Source organism: Fulmarus glacialis, unplaced genomic scaffold, assembly GCF_000690835.1.
Source record: "Fulmarus glacialis isolate BGI_N327 unplaced genomic scaffold, ASM69083v1 scaffold26539, whole genome shotgun sequence".
Taxonomy (NCBI): Eukaryota; Metazoa; Chordata; class Aves; order Procellariiformes; family Procellariidae; genus Fulmarus; species Fulmarus glacialis.
The window spans coordinates 1-16,895 of NW_009235600.1; the positions used below are offsets into that span (position 1 = coordinate 1).

The following is a 16,895-nucleotide window of genomic DNA, read 5'->3' on the forward strand; positions in this document are numbered from 1 at the left end:
GGCGGCCGTCACTGGGCTGGAGGCTGCAGGGGGACAGGGTCTTTGGGCTGGCCTGGCCCTGGGGCGTCACGGCTCACTGAGTCGGATCAGGGTTTCCCACCTGAAGGATGAGCACTCTGGGCACCCCGGGGATTCTGCCCACCCCAAACTTCCCAGCACAGAGGTCTGGGACGAGCAGGGCCTGGCAGGGCCATGCCCTGGCTCTCTGGAGAGCACCTCTCCTGTGCCACAGGCCTTCTCACAGGCCTGAGCTCCGGCAGTGAAATCAACGGCAGGAGCATGGCATCCACTTTGTGACCTTGCAGGCCAGTAGACACGCAGTCTCTCTTAGTCCCTGTGCACAGGTCAACTAGACAACCACAGGAGAAGGACGTAGTCTGAGAAAGTGGAAGAAAGAGATGCTATAGTTAGAAAGAACAAGACCATCAAAGCCACACTGGTCTCAAAACAGAGATGCAGGTCTTAAAATACTTAGAAGAAGGATTTTTTTCACCCCATTTTGTATTATCTAAGTGCCTTCAGGTTGTCCTTGAAGGTTGATGTTGCCTGTTTAAACTCTCCAGCATGTGCAACAGCCGTTTGTAAGTTTATGCACTTGCTCAGTCTTGCTTTTTGTTACTTGTGCAGACCTTTGTTCTTTGCTGTGAACATCTGGTCCCTGGTATGCTTGCATGGGTGAATAGGCTGCTGTGGCTGGGGTGGGAAGGGAGCAAGCAGCTTCTTTAGGTAATGCTTTTATAATAAGTGCCGCTTATTTTAGAGGCTGCCCAAAGCAGTGTCCAAACGATGTGGGTAGGGGGCACAACTCTAGTGTTGGGCGAGATAGGTGAGACACACTACAGCAAGGTGGGGGAAGGATCACCAGGGAAGGTCTTCTGTAACAAAAACCTCCAGATGATCTTTGATGTCTCCCCGGATGAATGTCACATGTTTCATCACGGTTTCCAGGAGAAGCCGTCTCCCTTCCTTTCCAGAATGAATGCTCTTTGATTCCCTCAGTGAGTGCATCAGATACGTTTTTGTGTTTGGGTAAAGGCAATCTGAAGTTATCTTTAGATGTCACAGATCACTTCTTGCCCTCCCGATCTTCTGATCAGTATATAGCCAGATTGTAAGTGGGTTCCTTCTGGGCTTTGCTTCGGTTGAAGAAGGGATTTTCAAGCAACAAACCAACAGCAAAGAGGAGGAAAAAAGTACTTCAAGAGTGTTGTCAGACAGGAGTTTAGAGTCCATAGTATCGAAGGTGTGACAGTAGAGAGATCGTAATGACTAAGGTTGACTGGGGTTATGGGAGTCCGAAGGGGTGGAGGAATTGCAGCGTATGAGAAAGGAACTCAGTGTGGAGGACTTGAAAGGGCTGGTGGCTGAAAATATGAATGTTTTTTCCTTTTGAACATTGTCTATCAACATCCTGGGGACATGGATAAATGCTATCTTCCCTGTTTAATTTGAGACGCGAACATGACTTACCCAAACTTGTTTGGTAGGTCTGTGGCAGCTGCATGTTGAACCCATGAGCCTGATCACCAAACCTGCATAGTGCTGCTGCTTTGGGCTATCTGCAGAAAGCTAATACTGTGTCCTTTGTAAATTACTCGGGCAAAGTCATGTATGCCTGATACAGCTTATAAAGTCGAAAATAGCTTTAGATGAAGGCTATGGAGTAAAAACAAATCCTCTGTGGCACACTGCAGCGACGTTCTCAAATTCCTTCATTAATGTTAATCTAGTAAGTCCCATTTATTTTGCTGACAAGGGAACCGATGCTCAGATAATCTCAGTGATCTGTCACAGAATGAGTCAGCTGCAGGGCAGTAGGTTTTCTAGCTTCTTACTCCCAGTCCTGAGATTTAGTCACAAAAGTTGCCTTTGTCCTGTTTTTGGACCATGATGTCTCTTCCCAAGTAAGATGAATATAGACTTGTTTGTTTGGGGTTTTTGGTATTTATTTTTGTTGTGTGGGTTTTTTTTTTAAACACAGTACTTCTGACCAGTGGGAAAATTTCCAAAGAGTGCTGAAGCATCGTAGTTTAGATTCCCCCCTCAAAAGGGAAATCCACTGCGCCTCCATCTAGGAGCTAAGAGAAACTTCAAAATCTGATTTCAAGGAGGTGCTCTGAGTGAGAGAATGGAGAGGAAACCACCAATGCTCTCTCCTGACACTGGAAGTCTGGAATAACTAGTAATTATAGCAATACTGAAAGGAACAGAGACAGGTTATTTCAGTGAGTGAGGGCAGGCAAGGGAGAGAAGTAACGGTGTAGCACAGAGATGAAGAGGATTTTTTATGGTTGGGAGTTGGTTTAAGCATGAGAACCAGGAAAAATTGAGACTGTAAAGAGGGAGCAGGTAAGAGAGGCTGATGGGTGAGGAAGAGGGGCAGATACAACACAATATGCCAGAAAAATCTCCACAGCCATTTGGATCCCACCTTGCAGGTGTCCCTGCACCCCTTTGTGAGTTGGGACCTCGGGAGCTGGTGGGCAGCAGTTATCAGGAGAGTCATACTCTCCTGTCGGAGCCAGATGGGTCCCTGCAAGGTAGTGCTTCCCAAAAAGGCATTGCCTTGTCTTTTGTGCCCACTCTGTCTGGAGGAGAAGGGGCAAAGGCAGCAGCTGAAGAGTCGTTTGATCCCTAAGAGTTTGAGCTGATTCACAGGAAAGGAGCAGGAGAGGTTCAGAGATCCAAATACCCACAGCGCTATGTCAGCACAAAGTCTGTGTCCATCACCAGCCTTGAATTAGGTTGGGAGCCATATCTCTGTTCTTGCTAGAAAGCGTGTTGTCCCCTCCATCATCAGAGGAGCAATACAGCTGAATGGTGGAGTCCTGACTGAGCTGGTGCTGAAGTTTCCTCAAGGGAAGCGAAAGCATGAGGCTTAGCAAGAAGACTTTGTACAGGATGCTGATTTGGGCCAGGGGGGTTATGAATTGAAGGGAGGTTGGGAGAAAGGACTGTTGTGTTGCTTTTGCAATGAAATGCTGGTGCCCTCAAACACCTTTTGAAATGGGTGAGTAGGTGGTTGATGGCTTTGCTGAGGAATTTAAAGCCAGCGAGACTGAGCGCTGTAGGAAATGCTCATTAAGGGCCTGACTTGGAGGAGGGGCACACAGTCTCTGACGAGCTATGGCAGAGCACGTCACGGGCAAAGGGTTTCTGAATGGCGCCTGGCTGGTTATGGGTGCTTCAGATCTGTGACAGGGAGCAAAGGGGACAGGAGCCTGCGCAGTACCTTCTGTCCCCGGCTCCCGTACTTCCCCGTGCTATTGACTATTACTGCCAGTGTGCTGCTGCAGGGACGGCTGGGTGGGATTGCCAGCCCCGCAGTGGGCTCTCCCCAGCCATGAAGGCAGAGACAATAAACGTGAAAAGAAGCAAAGCTGTGAAATTTGCTCATGGCATGAAGCAATGTACAGCTCGATTGTGTCAGTTATGCCGAGCTCTGACGATTCCAGATAACTTTTATAACCTAGCTGCAGTCATCAGGAGCATATCAAATGACAGGCAGGAAAAGAGTCAATGCTCTGGTTCAACCCGTACCACAGTCCACAGCGGTTCTGGGTCGATCCGAGCAATTTATGAGGCAGCAGACTAGAATCAGGCAAACCCCAATGCTGACACACCCGGGAAGCCGCACTGGCTGCCAAAACAATGTGGCTTTGAAGCGGCCCCGTGAAGGGCCTCCTGTATGTTGAACAGCCAGTTGGTTTCGGGCTTGGAGGGAGATGGCATTCGTAAGTTTGCTGATAACCTCCGCCGGAGGAATTCTCTGTGGCAGATGAGGCTCAGCTCATTAGCACGCAGAAGTAGAAGCTTCCTGATGAGCCCCGCCAGGCAGAGCCCTGGGGAGGCGGCTGTGCCCTGCCTCCTGTGCTCGCTGTTTTTAGGGACTTGTCGCTGTTTTTAGGGACTTGTCGCTGTCCCCAGCCATCCCGGGCTCAGATTTCATGAGGAGCAGACAGCTCATGTGCTACTTACGGCTCATGAAACGGGGGCCAGCCACCCTGATCCTTCATGTGACTAATGAATAGACTTTGTTTCCTTCCCTTCTGCAGGCTTTAGTAAAAGGGTAAAGTTCAGGATTTCAGAGAAAACTCCAACATATCTTACTAGGCTTGGACAGTCCGTTACTGCTTGGGAGCAACCAAGGAGGATTAAAAGGACATTAGCTCCAGCTCTCCCAAAGCCAGCTAGGCCAGGTCTTAATCTGTTCTGGGTAAATTCAAGCGCTTTGTCCTTGGAAATGCCTCATGGTCACGTTCCTGTTTTCCATATGCCCCAATATCTTCAGCTTTGTATTTTTTGAGCCTATGTTGCATTTATGGCAGGTTTGCTGCAGGAAAGCAGCAAACCTCTTTGTTTACCAGTGTGTGAACGGGGGTGACGGTAGCAGGATGACCACAGTGTTGTGGGGTAACAGTGGGGCCATGTGTGTCACTTCTGAGGAAGCCCCGTTTTCCCATAAGTGGCCAGCCAGGTGAAGGAGCACGCACGGTTTGTTTGCATTCCTGTCTGAAAAGCAAACCTGCTGCCCGACCTTGGCAGGACTGATGTGTTTGGAGGAAAAGGGGTGGTGGTGGGGAGCAGGTTACAGAGTGCCACCAAACATAGGGAAGCAAGGGAAGGGTGTTTGCAGACTCAGTTCATCTTTGTGTACAGTGAAAATGAGGATGAGGAGGGTTGAGGAGACTTGAACACTGAGGACTTGATGGTTAAAGACAGGTTTTGTTTCATCCTTGGTTTCTTCTGTAGCTCAGACCTTCCCAGCAGGCTCAGCCCAGTTCCTGAGTTGTGGTTTTTTCCTTCCATGTGCAGTGTTTTTCTTCAGGGGTGAGAAGAGTAGATGTGGACTTCCTTTCAGTAGAGCAACCCTGTGTGATTGATTTGTATGCTTCATTGCCAGAGGCAGCAAACCGTACAGAGAAACTTCTGGCTAGGCTGGGGTTCAAACCAAGGTGTGTCATGAGCAGGGGATGCTGGAGGAGTGCAGAAGTGAAGGGTGGCTTTGTGACCATGTGTGCCAAATACATCAGACCAACCTGAGCTGCAGTCTGCCTGCCGGCAAGACTGGCCGTGTGGTGTCCCAGAGCAGGAGGGAACCTGGAGCTCTGCTACTGTACCAAGTCCTGATCCCAAAGGATCCCTGACGGAAAACATTTTCCCCCATGTATTACCACAGCTTTACCCATTCATTGGTATATGCCCTGGTGCACCAGACATGCTCCCCTGTAGCCAACTGCCCTGGATATATTCTCCACCACATCACCCAATGCGATGCTACCTCCTGCGCTTCACTGAGGAAGCTTAGATCTGCAGGACACCAGGATTTTCCTATATAAAATTAATACTCAAAGTGACAAAAGTTCACCTGAATCAAGGGGCCTTCAGGATATTACAGTAGCAGCCAGACCTTTAGAAACGTGGAAGAGCATCAAGAACGTTCTGCCACTCTCCTTCCCTTGTTCGCCCTCTTCCATCTGGCTGTGGCCACAATGTAATCAGCGTAATCACAGTGTAAGCAATACGTTCTGCAGTCAACAGAAAAGGTGGTGGCTGGATTGCAATAAGATGCGGATAGGTAGCTTCACGCTGTGGTGTGTAATCTGTGGGGGAGACACCTGTATAAAAGGCTGCATTGCACAGTGCTGTGAATAGCTCTCTGCCTGACCCTTAAAAACAGGACATCCCAAACCATGATAGATGTGCTTACCCAGGCGGGAGTTAAAAAAATCTTCTTTTTCCTGCGTTATGGCCCTATCCCATTACTGCGTGAATGGGCATTTCATTTCATTCCCACAGAGGGATCATTAGGTGCTGGGTCAAAAGCAGAAAAAGGGAGTTCTGCAGAGGAAGGGCCTCTCCAAAGGGGTAGAGGACACACAGCAGCAAGGGCCAGCTCCAGATTTTGCAGGGACAGCAGTTTTGAAAATGCAGGCACTTCTCTAAGCACCTTGTTGGGTCTGAGGTCTCTTGAAGAGAGAGTAGGTGCTAAACCGGTCTGGCTAGTTTTAATTCTCTTGCCCCAGTGCTAAGTCAGGCGTTTTATAGGATGGCAGAGCTGTGAAGGATGGTTCTTGTCCTCCGCTTGCCATCTGCTGCGTCTCTGTTTCCCCATGGTCTGGAGAGTGCCTGGGTCCTGCCTGCCCCACTGGTGGTTCTCTTTGCCCCAGCCGCTGGTCGTGTCCCTGAAGGCATCAGTCAGTTGGCGCGGCTAGGACCGAGGCATGGCTGATTATAGGGTGGAGACACTGGTGCTCTCAGTAATAGCTGCTCGTTTCCCAAAGCTCTGCCTTGAATAACATCAAGGCTGACTGAGGAATTCCTAATTAAAGGGGACACAATCAAAGCTGAAACAGTATTGCTTCGACTTCAGCCTGCAGTCCACTTCTGTCCATGCTCCCCAGAGGCCAGGAGTTCAGGGGAGAGATGTAAATGTTAAACAAGAGAGAGCCCTGCTTTGGCTGTTTATGTTTGCTTGTTTGTTTTTGTAGGGCCCATGTAAAAAGAAGGGCGTTGATTCTTTTGTCTCCTCAATTTGGTGCAAACCAAGAGTGGTGCCATTGACATGAGATCCGTGTCAGTGTGAGTAGACCTAACTCACAATTTCTGCCCCTGCAGCAACAAAGCAAATAAGCCCCCTTTTCTCCAGCTGTGGAGCTGAAGTTATGCTGAGCCCCCTCCCTTCGTGTGCAGGACACCAGGGATCACACAGTGTGTGTTTGTGTGTTGGTAGCATGGGTGGCTTGGGCAAAGTTGAGCAACCACCCATCCCAGTGCCGGCCAGCCATGTGCTTTGCGGTGGTGACACCTAGCGGGGAGCACTTGGTGGCCTGGACTTTGCAGCCGGATTCGCCTCCTTGCATGTTGTGGTGGAAGCCAGGGAGAAGGTGGCTGGGCTCTGGGGTGTCCTGACAGCTGAACAGCAGCCTGTGAGAGTGCCAGGGCCGCTCTTAGCCTTGCCGTGTCTTGGTTTCTGTTTTCCAGAGAGAGCTACTGATGGGTCCCTGCGGAGCGAGGACTGGGCTCTCAACATGGAGATCTGCGACATCATTAACGAGACTGAAGAAGGGTAAGGGAGCTGGCAAGGGTACACGTCCAGCGGCAGGTCCCAGCACACCCTGTAACACTACAGCCCTAGACTGCAGTGGTAGCGTGCACTGGTGGAGGTAATAAACTAGGCTTCCCAACAGTCCCTAGATGAGACTTTGCTAGGAGACCTAGAGACACAGCAAAGCTGTCCGAGCATCTGTTAGATGCTTCCCCGTAATCTTCGTAAGCGCTGGGAGCCATTCAAACAGGCCTTCAGGGTCCCCAGAGAAACCTCAAGTCAACCAGGCTCCCTCCCATCTCCCAAAGGCATATTTGCAATTCTTCCACTTCGGTTTATTCCTCCTTCAGACCCCTCTCGTTCTCTCCTCTGGGAATGTAAAAATCTGCAGGCTGGTAACTGAGGAGAGAGGAAAATCTCAGGCTGCTATTCAGTTCTCTGACTGTGCAAGTCCTGCTGGGGTTCGCTTCTCAGGTACAGTCACTCAGGCATGCACAAAATGGGTGGAGGAGCCCTTGTCTCCCTCTTCCTGTGGGGAGATGTTCAGAAATCTGCCAGTTTTGTTAACTCTGGACCTGGGGATTTGCCAGTGAATTCAAGGGGGACTGCTCCTTCTCACAGTGGAGATGTCAAGAGCAGCATGTAAAAAAGGTGCTAACATGGAATAAAGAATGTAGGTTTCACTCCTGCTGTCCAACCCCACAGTGATGCTGACAGAGGATTAGCAAGCCCAGTTTTCAGCTTCACACTTGTATGAAAACAAAGTCAAACATCTCTACTCACAGATCTGTCAACACTTCTTTTCCATGCTATCCCTGCGGTGCAAATACGCCTGTCTCTGCCCACAGTTCTCAGTACCAAGCTGTGGCCACTTGGTGTTTCAGTTCTTGGCACCTGATAACACAGCTGTACCCTCCTGGCATGGTGGGCTCTCCCATTGCCCTGCTAATGCCCATCCATTGCAGCCATGCTGCCCCACGGGCCAATACACTCCTGCCCTCCTCATTGCCTCAGTGTCTCCATCCCACTCTTCTCCTCCAGCACTGCTGCTCTTCCAACCCAGCCTCTCTTCCTGTGCTCTGCCAGAGCATGTTGGTTCATTTGTGTCCTCTCACAAGACCACGGTGGGCTGAGACCGCAGTGCTTCTCCCCTCTGAGAATGGTTAAGGGGACCCTGCTATGCTGCTGCTCTCTTGTCCACCTGCAATATAGGCAAGATTTTGCCACTGCACCTCCCCTGCTGCTTTTTAGCCTCCTCTCCTCCAGGGAAATGTCGTTAAACAGCTTCTCTCTGAGCAACACAGGGATTGCTGCAGCTCACTCTCTCCTTCCTGTTTCTAACCCATGCCAGGCTTTCTTGTGATCTCCTCCTCTTCAGTCTCTCTGCCATGGGATTTTGCTCTACCCTCAAGTAGTGCGTTTCTAGCATTGCTTTTACTCTGCTCTCTGTTGTGTCCTGTACACCTTGAGTTGTTGCAGACATCAGCACAGAGGCCTGCAATTTCAGTAACAGCACTCATTAGCAGGACACCGCTCCTTTGCAGAACCACAAGCAGAAGCTGCTTTACCAGTCATTGCTTCAAGCTGCCCTGAAAACACGGTGGGGAAGGTCACCTGCTGAGTATGAGGCATCCAGAGCCAGTGGCTGTTTTGCTTTGCCTCTCTGTAGGTGGGTCTCAACCTTTTGATGATCTTTCTTCATCTGATTTCTCCTGCAGGCCCAAAGATGCCTTCCGAGCCATTAAGAAGAGAATTGTAGGGAATAAGAACTTCCATGAAGTTATGCTGGCTTTGACGGTGAGTGGTCAGGGCTCTTTCTCAGCTCTGTGGTAGCCTGCTGTAAAGCTGAGTCCCTGGCTGAAAAGACACGGATACCTAAAGCCAACAAGGTGAACACGTGTAGGCAGAAAAGGCTATAGCTAATGCTTCATTGCCTTTGAAGGTCCTGGAGACATGCGTCAAAAACTGCGGCCATCGCTTCCATGTCCTTGTGTCCAGCCAGGATTTTGTAGAAGGTGTCCTGGTGAGAACAATCCTGCCGAAGAACAATCCACCTGCCATAGTGCATGACAAGGTGCTGACCCTCATCCAGGTGAGCTAAAAAGTGTGAGCATCTGCGCCAGTTCAGAGAGTCTTTAGGTGTTTGTGCAGAAGACTACTGTAAATGATGATGGGCTGTACTGTCTCCTTCTCCCCAGTCCTGGGCGGATGCCTTCCGCAGCTCACCGGACTTGACTGGTGTCGTCGCTGTTTATGAAGACCTGAGACGGAAGGGCCTGGAGTTCCCCATGACTGATCTGGACATGCTGTCACCCATCCACACACCACAGAGAGTATGGGAGCATTGCTGAAGAGAAGGGTGTTGGGCAGCTGCCATTCTGGAGCTATGAGGGGACTTTAGGAACTCTGGCTTGCATTTAGAGGGCTTTTAGGGAGTGAGAAGCTCCAGGACAGCCTCTTTGCTGAAAGAGCTATTGAAAGCAGATGGGGAGCTACCATCAACACTCCTCTCCTAATTGCACTGCCCTGTCAGCTGTGAGTGTCTAACATCTCCTTCTCCCTGTCACTTTTCCCACTTCTGTCTGTAGACTGTGTATAGCTCCGACTCCCAGTCCGGACAGAACTCACCTGCGGTCAACTCCCCTCAGCAGATAGAATCCATCCTCCACCCTGTCACCCTGCCCACCGGGAGAGGTACATCCAGTGACGCACCTGTCACACCCACACCAGAGCAGGTGAGTCGGACACGAGTCCCGTGGTGCTGCTGACTGTCCCTGCATTTGGGGGCTGTTTCACAAACACTGTTCCCCAGCCTCTGTCCTCAAGGAGCTGTTCCTCCAAATCATAGTCCCTCGAGAGCTCTCCAGAGCTCCATTGTGGTCACAGTGATGAGCTGGGATACCACAAACACAGAGTGATTATGTTTTCCTAAGGCAGGGCTGCTTGCAGGTAGAGGGAAGATCTCCTGGTTATAGGGAAGTGGGGAACTGAGACACAGAGGTTTTGAGCAAGGTCTTTGTAGCGCAGTGTAGCAAAAGCTTGCTCAGTAGATGCCTCCTTATCATCTTTGCTTATCTTGCCTCAGAGCTGACTTTATATGAAGCAACCCTGTCTGGCTATGTGGTTTCCAAAGACCAGGGCTTTCTCTCTTGTTTCCCCATCCTTTTTTCTCCTTCCTCACCCTGAGTTCATATGACACTGTGTTCAGCACCAAACCTCCAGCTGTCAGTAGGTTGCATCCCCTTGCAGAACAGAGGCTAGAAACTGTTCTCAGGAGGTTCATTAGCAGCTTGTGAAACCAGAGGGATAAAGCTTCAACTGTACACTTAGCCCAGGCTTGCCTTTTGAATGGGAATTCACTTTTTTCCCCTCTTATACTGCTTTGGAAATGAAACAATTTGAGTGGCTGCCACACAGGAGCTGCTAGTTGGGGAGAGATTTGAATCATAACAGCAGCCTGAGCTGGCTATTAAAAATCAAGGCTAGGCTAGTGGCCAAAGATCCCGGGTGAGGGCATCTGTTACCAGCAAATGAACTTGATGGTAAGTTAATGGAGCTTCCTGCTGCTAGAAGCTCCCAAGAGCTGAACTGATCAGTGACAAATGAGCTCCTCAGTGGTTGTTCCCTTCGGCTCTGTGAATGTGCAAACACATGCGGTGCACTGCCATTCAGAGCAACCTCAGCTGTCTCCCCAGTCTTCCCATGCCGAGCAGTCACGTTCCCTCCCTTTTGCAGATCGGGAAGCTGCGCAGTGAGCTGGAAGTAGTGAATGGGAACATGAAGGTCATGTCAGAGATGTTGACAGAGCTGGTGCCATCCCAGGCCGAGCCTTCTGACCTGGAGCTGCTGCAGGTAAGGAACACTGGTAGGGCAGAGGGCTGGCAGGTGCAGCTCAATTTAGCAATGACTTGATGGACTGAGACATTACGCATGCCAGGCATGGGGAACAGTTGTACTGGACAGTTTAGTGTGGGGCGTATCAGGGAGCGATGGGCTAAGAGAGAGACGGGGAAGGTGGAGTTTCAACAGCCAAGGGAAGTTGCACTATTGAGGCTGGAATCGTCTCACACGGGGACTTGTAGTCCCTGAGGGCCTTTCTTTCTGGATGATGTGTTACACAAGAGGCATACAATTATTGTCTGTAAAGCTCAGACTCAGTTTACCTCTCACACCAGTATCTGTTGCCCATCAACTCTTGCTGATAGACCCCAGTCTATCCCCCTGTCTGGGGTCTGTCTGTCCCAGTCAGACTTCCAAATCTATGAGTGCTCAGCCTTAGCCTGACCTTCGTGGTAACTTCCCCTTGCTGTGAGCAGGAGCTGAATCGGACATGCAGAGCCATGCAGCTGCGTGTGGTGGAGCTGATTCCCCGAGTCCTCCATGAGCAACTCACCGAGGAGCTACTCCTCATCAATGACAACCTCAACAATGTATTTCTGCGCCATGAAAGGTACGTCTCGCCTCCCTTCTCTGCCCTGCTCTTCCACAAGAGTTTACTGCTCCTTGAAGGCCTTCTATCCCACCCTTTTGATCTGCCCATGAGTATAATGCTCAAGATGTATCAGCCTGTATCATCCATCTTTGAGAACAAAGACAGTTCTCATCTTCTGCTGATTTATTCCTGTCCCTTCAAAGCTGCTGTATAAGTTACTGATGGAATATAAAGCTGTTCCTGTGGTATAACCGAGAAGAAGAAGGAGGAAACTGGGTGGAAAGAGCTAGTTTTCTAGCTCTGAGGCAGACGACAGAAAGGACTTGCCCATGGGGTCAGCATCCCTTTTTTTTTCTTCCATTTCATCAAACCCATCTCTTAAGCTAGGATGAAGTCTGGAGAATTTAGTCCCTATGTCTGTATGGAGAGCTGGGTTTGAACCATTTTGGTTAGAAGTAGCTCTGGAGGATCACAAGAAGCTTCCTCACACCACCTCTCAGGAGACATCAACTCTGTGAGCCTTGTTGTGGTGTCTTCAATCTTAAGGGGGAATTGGGCCCTGAGCCATGATCCTCCTTTCCTAGTACGTAGGAAAGGGCAGACTGTGCCAAGCCTTATAAAAAATCTCTTGGGCTGTGGGTGAGTAAGTACATACTACTGAACTGCATCCTGTCATCATTCTTGCAGGTTTGAGCGTCTTCGGACAGGACAGCCCGTTAAGGTAACTCAGAGCAACTCCTCCTCTGTGCAGTTTGGTTTGCATCCTGCAGACCCTCCTGTGTCCTGCTGAGTTGGAGGGAGGTTCAACTAGCCCCACTTACAAGCTGTGGGCTTTGCTTTCCCAGCCCAGCTGCACCAGGCCATGCTGGTGTGCAGGACACTCCAGTTCCCACAGCTAGCGGCTCCCCCCCCGCCCGTCGGAGCCCTCCTCTCACCAGCTGCCGCCTCCCCCCCTGCCAGTGGGAGCCTTCCTCTCACCCAAAGAGCAAGAGCAGACCACCAGCAGTTACGGTTTTCCGGTATTGAACATTGAGAGGACCAATTCCCATATGAGCCTCCCTTTGTCCTGTGAGCGCTGCCCTGTCCTCTGAACCAGCACCTACCATACTTACTGACATCCAGCCAAGCTGGGAGGCTAGCTACCAAGATATATTCTGCCCTGGTACACTATTCCCAGCCAGTTCTCTGATCACTGTCCCTCTCCTCACAAGGAGAGGCCTCACAACCGGTATCTTTCGATGGGTCCAGGAGGGCTTCCCTCTCCAGTGTTAATGAGCTAGGACTGAAGGGTCAGGGTGTCCAGGCTTCAGAAACTCTCCACCATCTTCCTTTTTTTTTCTCCAAAGGCACCAAATGAGGCAGAGAACAGTTTGATTGACCTGGGACCCAGTACTCCTGGAGTGAGGCAGCCTGAAGTCACCAACAACCTTTCCTCTCAGCTGGCTGGAATGAGTATGTTGCCATGCAGTTTTCCCCTGAGTCCTTCTCCTGTGCTGCTCTAGGAATTCTTTCATGCCCTTGAATCACCTCCCAAAATTATTTAGTCACATTCATAAAGTAACCTAGAGAAATAGGGTGTACTGTCAATTAATAAACTCATGAAGAAACTTGTATATGCCCCAAGGCACGCAAGCATATGTCTCAGCATCCACACCTCACGTTGTGCAGGAGTTGGACATGACTTAAGAAGGACCTCAGCATTAGACTGTGGCTAAGGACTGGGCCTTCCAGCAGGGCAGGGGAGAAAGTTGCTCCCTCTCCAATGCCTAGCAGCAGTGCAGTTGCCTTTCTTGCTATGTGGTGTCAGGCTGACCACTGAGGACTGGGGGAAGAAAAGCAGCTGAGCTGGGCTGCAAAGGCAGCCATAAGCATCTTGGGCTCAGGACCCAGGATTTGACAGGTTGTCTACTCAGAAAGCCTGAGAGGTCCTGAGGGATCTTCAGGACATACCAACAGCCTACATAGCACTGCCTGAAGCTCTCGCTGGCTGTGAGCACATTCAGTACAGCTTGGGTGCAGCTACAGAAAATAGGCAAGACTGTTTTTACAGACAAGCCAGTGGAGATATTTTTCAAGTCAGGGTTTTTCAGATGAAACCTGAGTCATGAAAATCAACTCATCTGTCTCAGAGGTGCTTGCCCAGAAGCACAGGTTATCCTCTTCCACAGGTTATGGAGCAATTCCCTCTGAGGTGTCTTAAATGGTCAGGAACATCTAGCCTTCAGCATTATTATGCAGTAAATTGATGCTGCTGCTGCTGCCTGAGACTGAGCTAAAAATATCTGCTGAGCAGGCAAAGAAACTGCTTCTGTTACTTCACCCACAACATTGCATACACGCATAGACCGTGCTGCAGCTGAGGGGCAGGATAGATGAGTGGTATCTAGAGCAGTTTAGCCTGTTCTGATGCTAGCTTTCCACCTAGCACCTCCAAGCCCATGAGCCTCCGTTTACTGCTCTGCTGCCTGCTCACCCTGCTCTCTCTCCCACAGACCTGGGCTCGAGCAGCGTGAGCGCGGGGCTGCACTCCCTCGACACCTCTGGCAAACTGGAAGAAGAGTTTGACATGTTTGCCCTGACCCGCGGCAGCTCGCTGGCTGAGCAGCGCAGAGAGTGAGTGTAGCAGCCCACTCTGTCCTGTCCTGCCTTCTTGCAAGGGGGGAGGGCTCAGGGCAACTGGGGCTGTGACCCCAGCCAGCAGCAGTTCCTGAGAGGCAGTAGGATGCAATAGAAATGCACTCTTCTGACACACAGTGTTTGTAGGATGACCTCTGTGTTCCCAGTCTTTCTTCCTGCTGCCGTCATCTCCCCTTCACAGTCTCCTCCTGGGCATGGGGAGAAGGAAGTGGTCTCTGCGTGTGGGGACTGTGGTGCTGCATGTGCTGGGGACACTCAGTGTCTGGAGATGAAGGTGTGGAGTGGGACTGGCTGAGTTTCCTTGTCTGGCTCTGAACTCATGTGCCCTGACTGGGGTGATGTTGAATTTGGGAGTTGCTGAATATTGATGCAGCCTAATGAACAGAGTATTGAAATGGAGTGCAGGAAGTATGCAGCCAGTTGCGGCTTGCAAGGCAGGGCACTGGTCTGTGCCTCAGCTTCCCTGTTGGTAAGTGGGACTGATGTTTCTTCCTCCATAGTGTGTTTGAGACCTTTTGGTGTAAAGCACTAAGAGTTGGGTCTCCATAGTACTGGCTGAACCGAAGAGGTCTCTTCTCTACTGCAAAGTGTGGATTCCTGAATCCTTGTTCTGGGAGGAGCCGACAAGAGCTGTGCTTACCGGATCCCGTTGGCTTGAGAGACTGCGGCTGATCTCACGCTGTTTTGCCTATCAGAGTCATCCACTGCTCTCCATCGGTTACCAAGCAGTAGAGCCTGCAGGCACATGGCTGCTTCCAGCCCTCAAAGACCTGTGCTCCTGATCTCCATCCACTGGGGTGCCTTGTTCTGCAGCTGGGCAGTAGCAAGTCAAGGTCTCTTAAGGATGTCTCCTTCCATTCCTCTGCCTCAGACTGCTTCTGGTAAAAGTGGTGGGGAAACCCATAGCCTACACACTACTTCATGTGTTTTGCCCATGGGTTTCCCCACCACTTTTACGGGTGCGTTGCCTGAGGACAGAGGCAGTCCAGGACAAACAGTGGTGCCAACAGCACCCAATCTGGAGCTGAAATCCGAGCCACTGGTATGTGCTCGTTGCTGGAGGCTGGGGGAGATCTGGGCAGGGGTGGAATCATATCCTCTCCACTGTGGCGCAATCCTTAACAGACTGAGGCTTGTGATCTCTGCACAAGTAACGAGACATCTTCTATTTATTCCTCACTGCCCTCCATCTGCCTGCACTTGCAGTCCTGCCAGGTAGCCTCTATTCTCACTGGCTCAGGCTTCACATTTCACTCACCAGCCTCTGCTCTCCGTGTCTCCCTCCATCTGAACAGACCCATTGCCCTGCTGCTGCCGGACGGGACGTGCTGGCAGGAGACACAGGCAGGGCTGCTGGGGTTTGTTCCTGACACCCCCATGCTTCATGTGTGTCTCAGGGAAGCAGTGCTTGAAACACCTCAAGCCTTTCCTGCCGTTCTTCCTCATCAGTGGCATGATAGCTGCATTGTACTTCATCCTTGATGCCATTGTCCACAGTGGCCCCTTCACTGATGAGCACTTCTTCGAGAAGTTTGAGCGCCGGTGGCCCAAGCCCCTGGCCCCCAACAAAAACAACTCCACTTGATGGTCTGCTGGATCTGCAAAAAGGGGCCTGGGAGCAGCTGGAGAGGAGACTTGCAGAGAGTTTCTGGGAAAGGCTTCATTCTCCCAGCATGGACGGACTGTTTTCCCCACTCTGCATGGATCAAATGGTGACGTGTGGCATTAGCATGTGTGGTAGCAGCCTAGGGGGGACACAAAAATGGGATGAGGGAGATTATGGGTGAAACGTGTCTATGTGTGGAAAGAAGTTGCTGTAATGGTGAATTTGGAGACCCTGAAGCAACACTAGGCTCTTCTGATCATCCAGTCTCACCTCCCATGTAGCACAGGCCAGTGAGTCTCTGCCACCATCAGTTCTTGAGTGGTATCGGTTAAAGAGATGTTTTTGAGCTGTGTTTGTGTCTGTGAAGGTAGGTGAGTATGTACAGGCTTGTTGCTCAAATCCTTTCTGAAGTAGCTATAATCTTCTGGTCAGTCTGTGTTAGTTATCTCTCTTCTGTAGTCAATCCCAGAGAAGATGAGTGTCATGGTTGATGCATCTAGCTCTGTAAGTCTGTGTTTTAGTCTGTTGGATGGTTGTTTTCATATGATGCCTTGTCATCCTCCTGTCATGTGCCAGGACTGTCCTGTGGTATCCCACAGTGATGTTGCAGTGAGTAGATTAGTCTGTTTTGTGGTGGGCTACACCTTTAGTAGGGGTTTTGCACACCTTTCTAGAAGCTCTTGGGAGCAGAATGATGAGAGATGAAAAGTTGTGCAATCAGAAGCACTGAATATATCTTTAGTAGGAGTTCCTGCTCTTCACTCTCAGGCATCTCATCAGCCTGTATGTTATCTAACTTCATGCTTTCAGGGTAAAGTACGAAGATCCCCAAGCCTCCAAAGGACTCACTGGTGCCCTGGATGCCCGGCAGCAGAACACAGGAACGGTAAGTGGCCACAGAGCTTTTAATGCATCACCAGGAATGAGAGTATCCTCCTTGCTCACCAATGCAATAAATGTGCTGTCTGATTGGAAAAAATCAAGTGTTTAACAGGACTGATGACAACTCCCAGTCTCCACCAACCTGCATTTCCTACCTAGGCTATATACCTCATTCTTTAAACACCAGAGGTGGGGAACTATGGAAAGTCTGGGGTTGACTCAGTCAGTAAAAGGATGGCCTCCTTATATATGCAGGGAAATTTCCACCTGGAAATGTATGTTTTATTCCT

General features: G+C 50.3%; 1 protein-coding gene across 3 annotated transcripts in view; it reads left to right on the forward strand.

Moving 5' to 3' along the window:
* The first annotated feature begins 6,989 nt into the window (after window positions 1–6,989).
* The window catches only part of TOM1 (target of myb1 (chicken)), a 13,006-nt gene continuing 3,100 nt past the window's right edge, over window positions 6,990–16,895 (forward strand). Inside the window, exons 1-11 of one of the 3 annotated variants that reach the window (XM_009586089.1) lie at window positions 6,990–7,069; window positions 8,767–8,845; window positions 8,991–9,140; window positions 9,247–9,381; window positions 9,637–9,783; window positions 10,784–10,900; window positions 11,365–11,498; window positions 12,168–12,201; window positions 12,827–12,932; window positions 13,973–14,093; window positions 16,534–16,609. In XM_009586089.1, coding sequence (XP_009584384.1) covers window positions 7,032–7,069; window positions 8,767–8,845; window positions 8,991–9,140; window positions 9,247–9,381; window positions 9,637–9,783; window positions 10,784–10,900; window positions 11,365–11,498; window positions 12,168–12,201; window positions 12,827–12,932; window positions 13,973–14,093; window positions 16,534–16,609 — 1,137 coding nt within the window. In that variant the 5' untranslated portion in view covers window positions 6,990–7,031. Of the gene's footprint in view, window positions 7,070–8,766; window positions 8,846–8,990; window positions 9,141–9,246; window positions 9,382–9,636; window positions 9,784–10,783; window positions 10,901–11,364; window positions 11,499–12,167; window positions 12,226–12,826; window positions 12,933–13,972; window positions 14,094–16,533; window positions 16,610–16,895 lie in introns of all 3 variants that reach the window. The other 2 variants (XM_009586090.1, XM_009586091.1) reach the window with 2 other exon arrangements.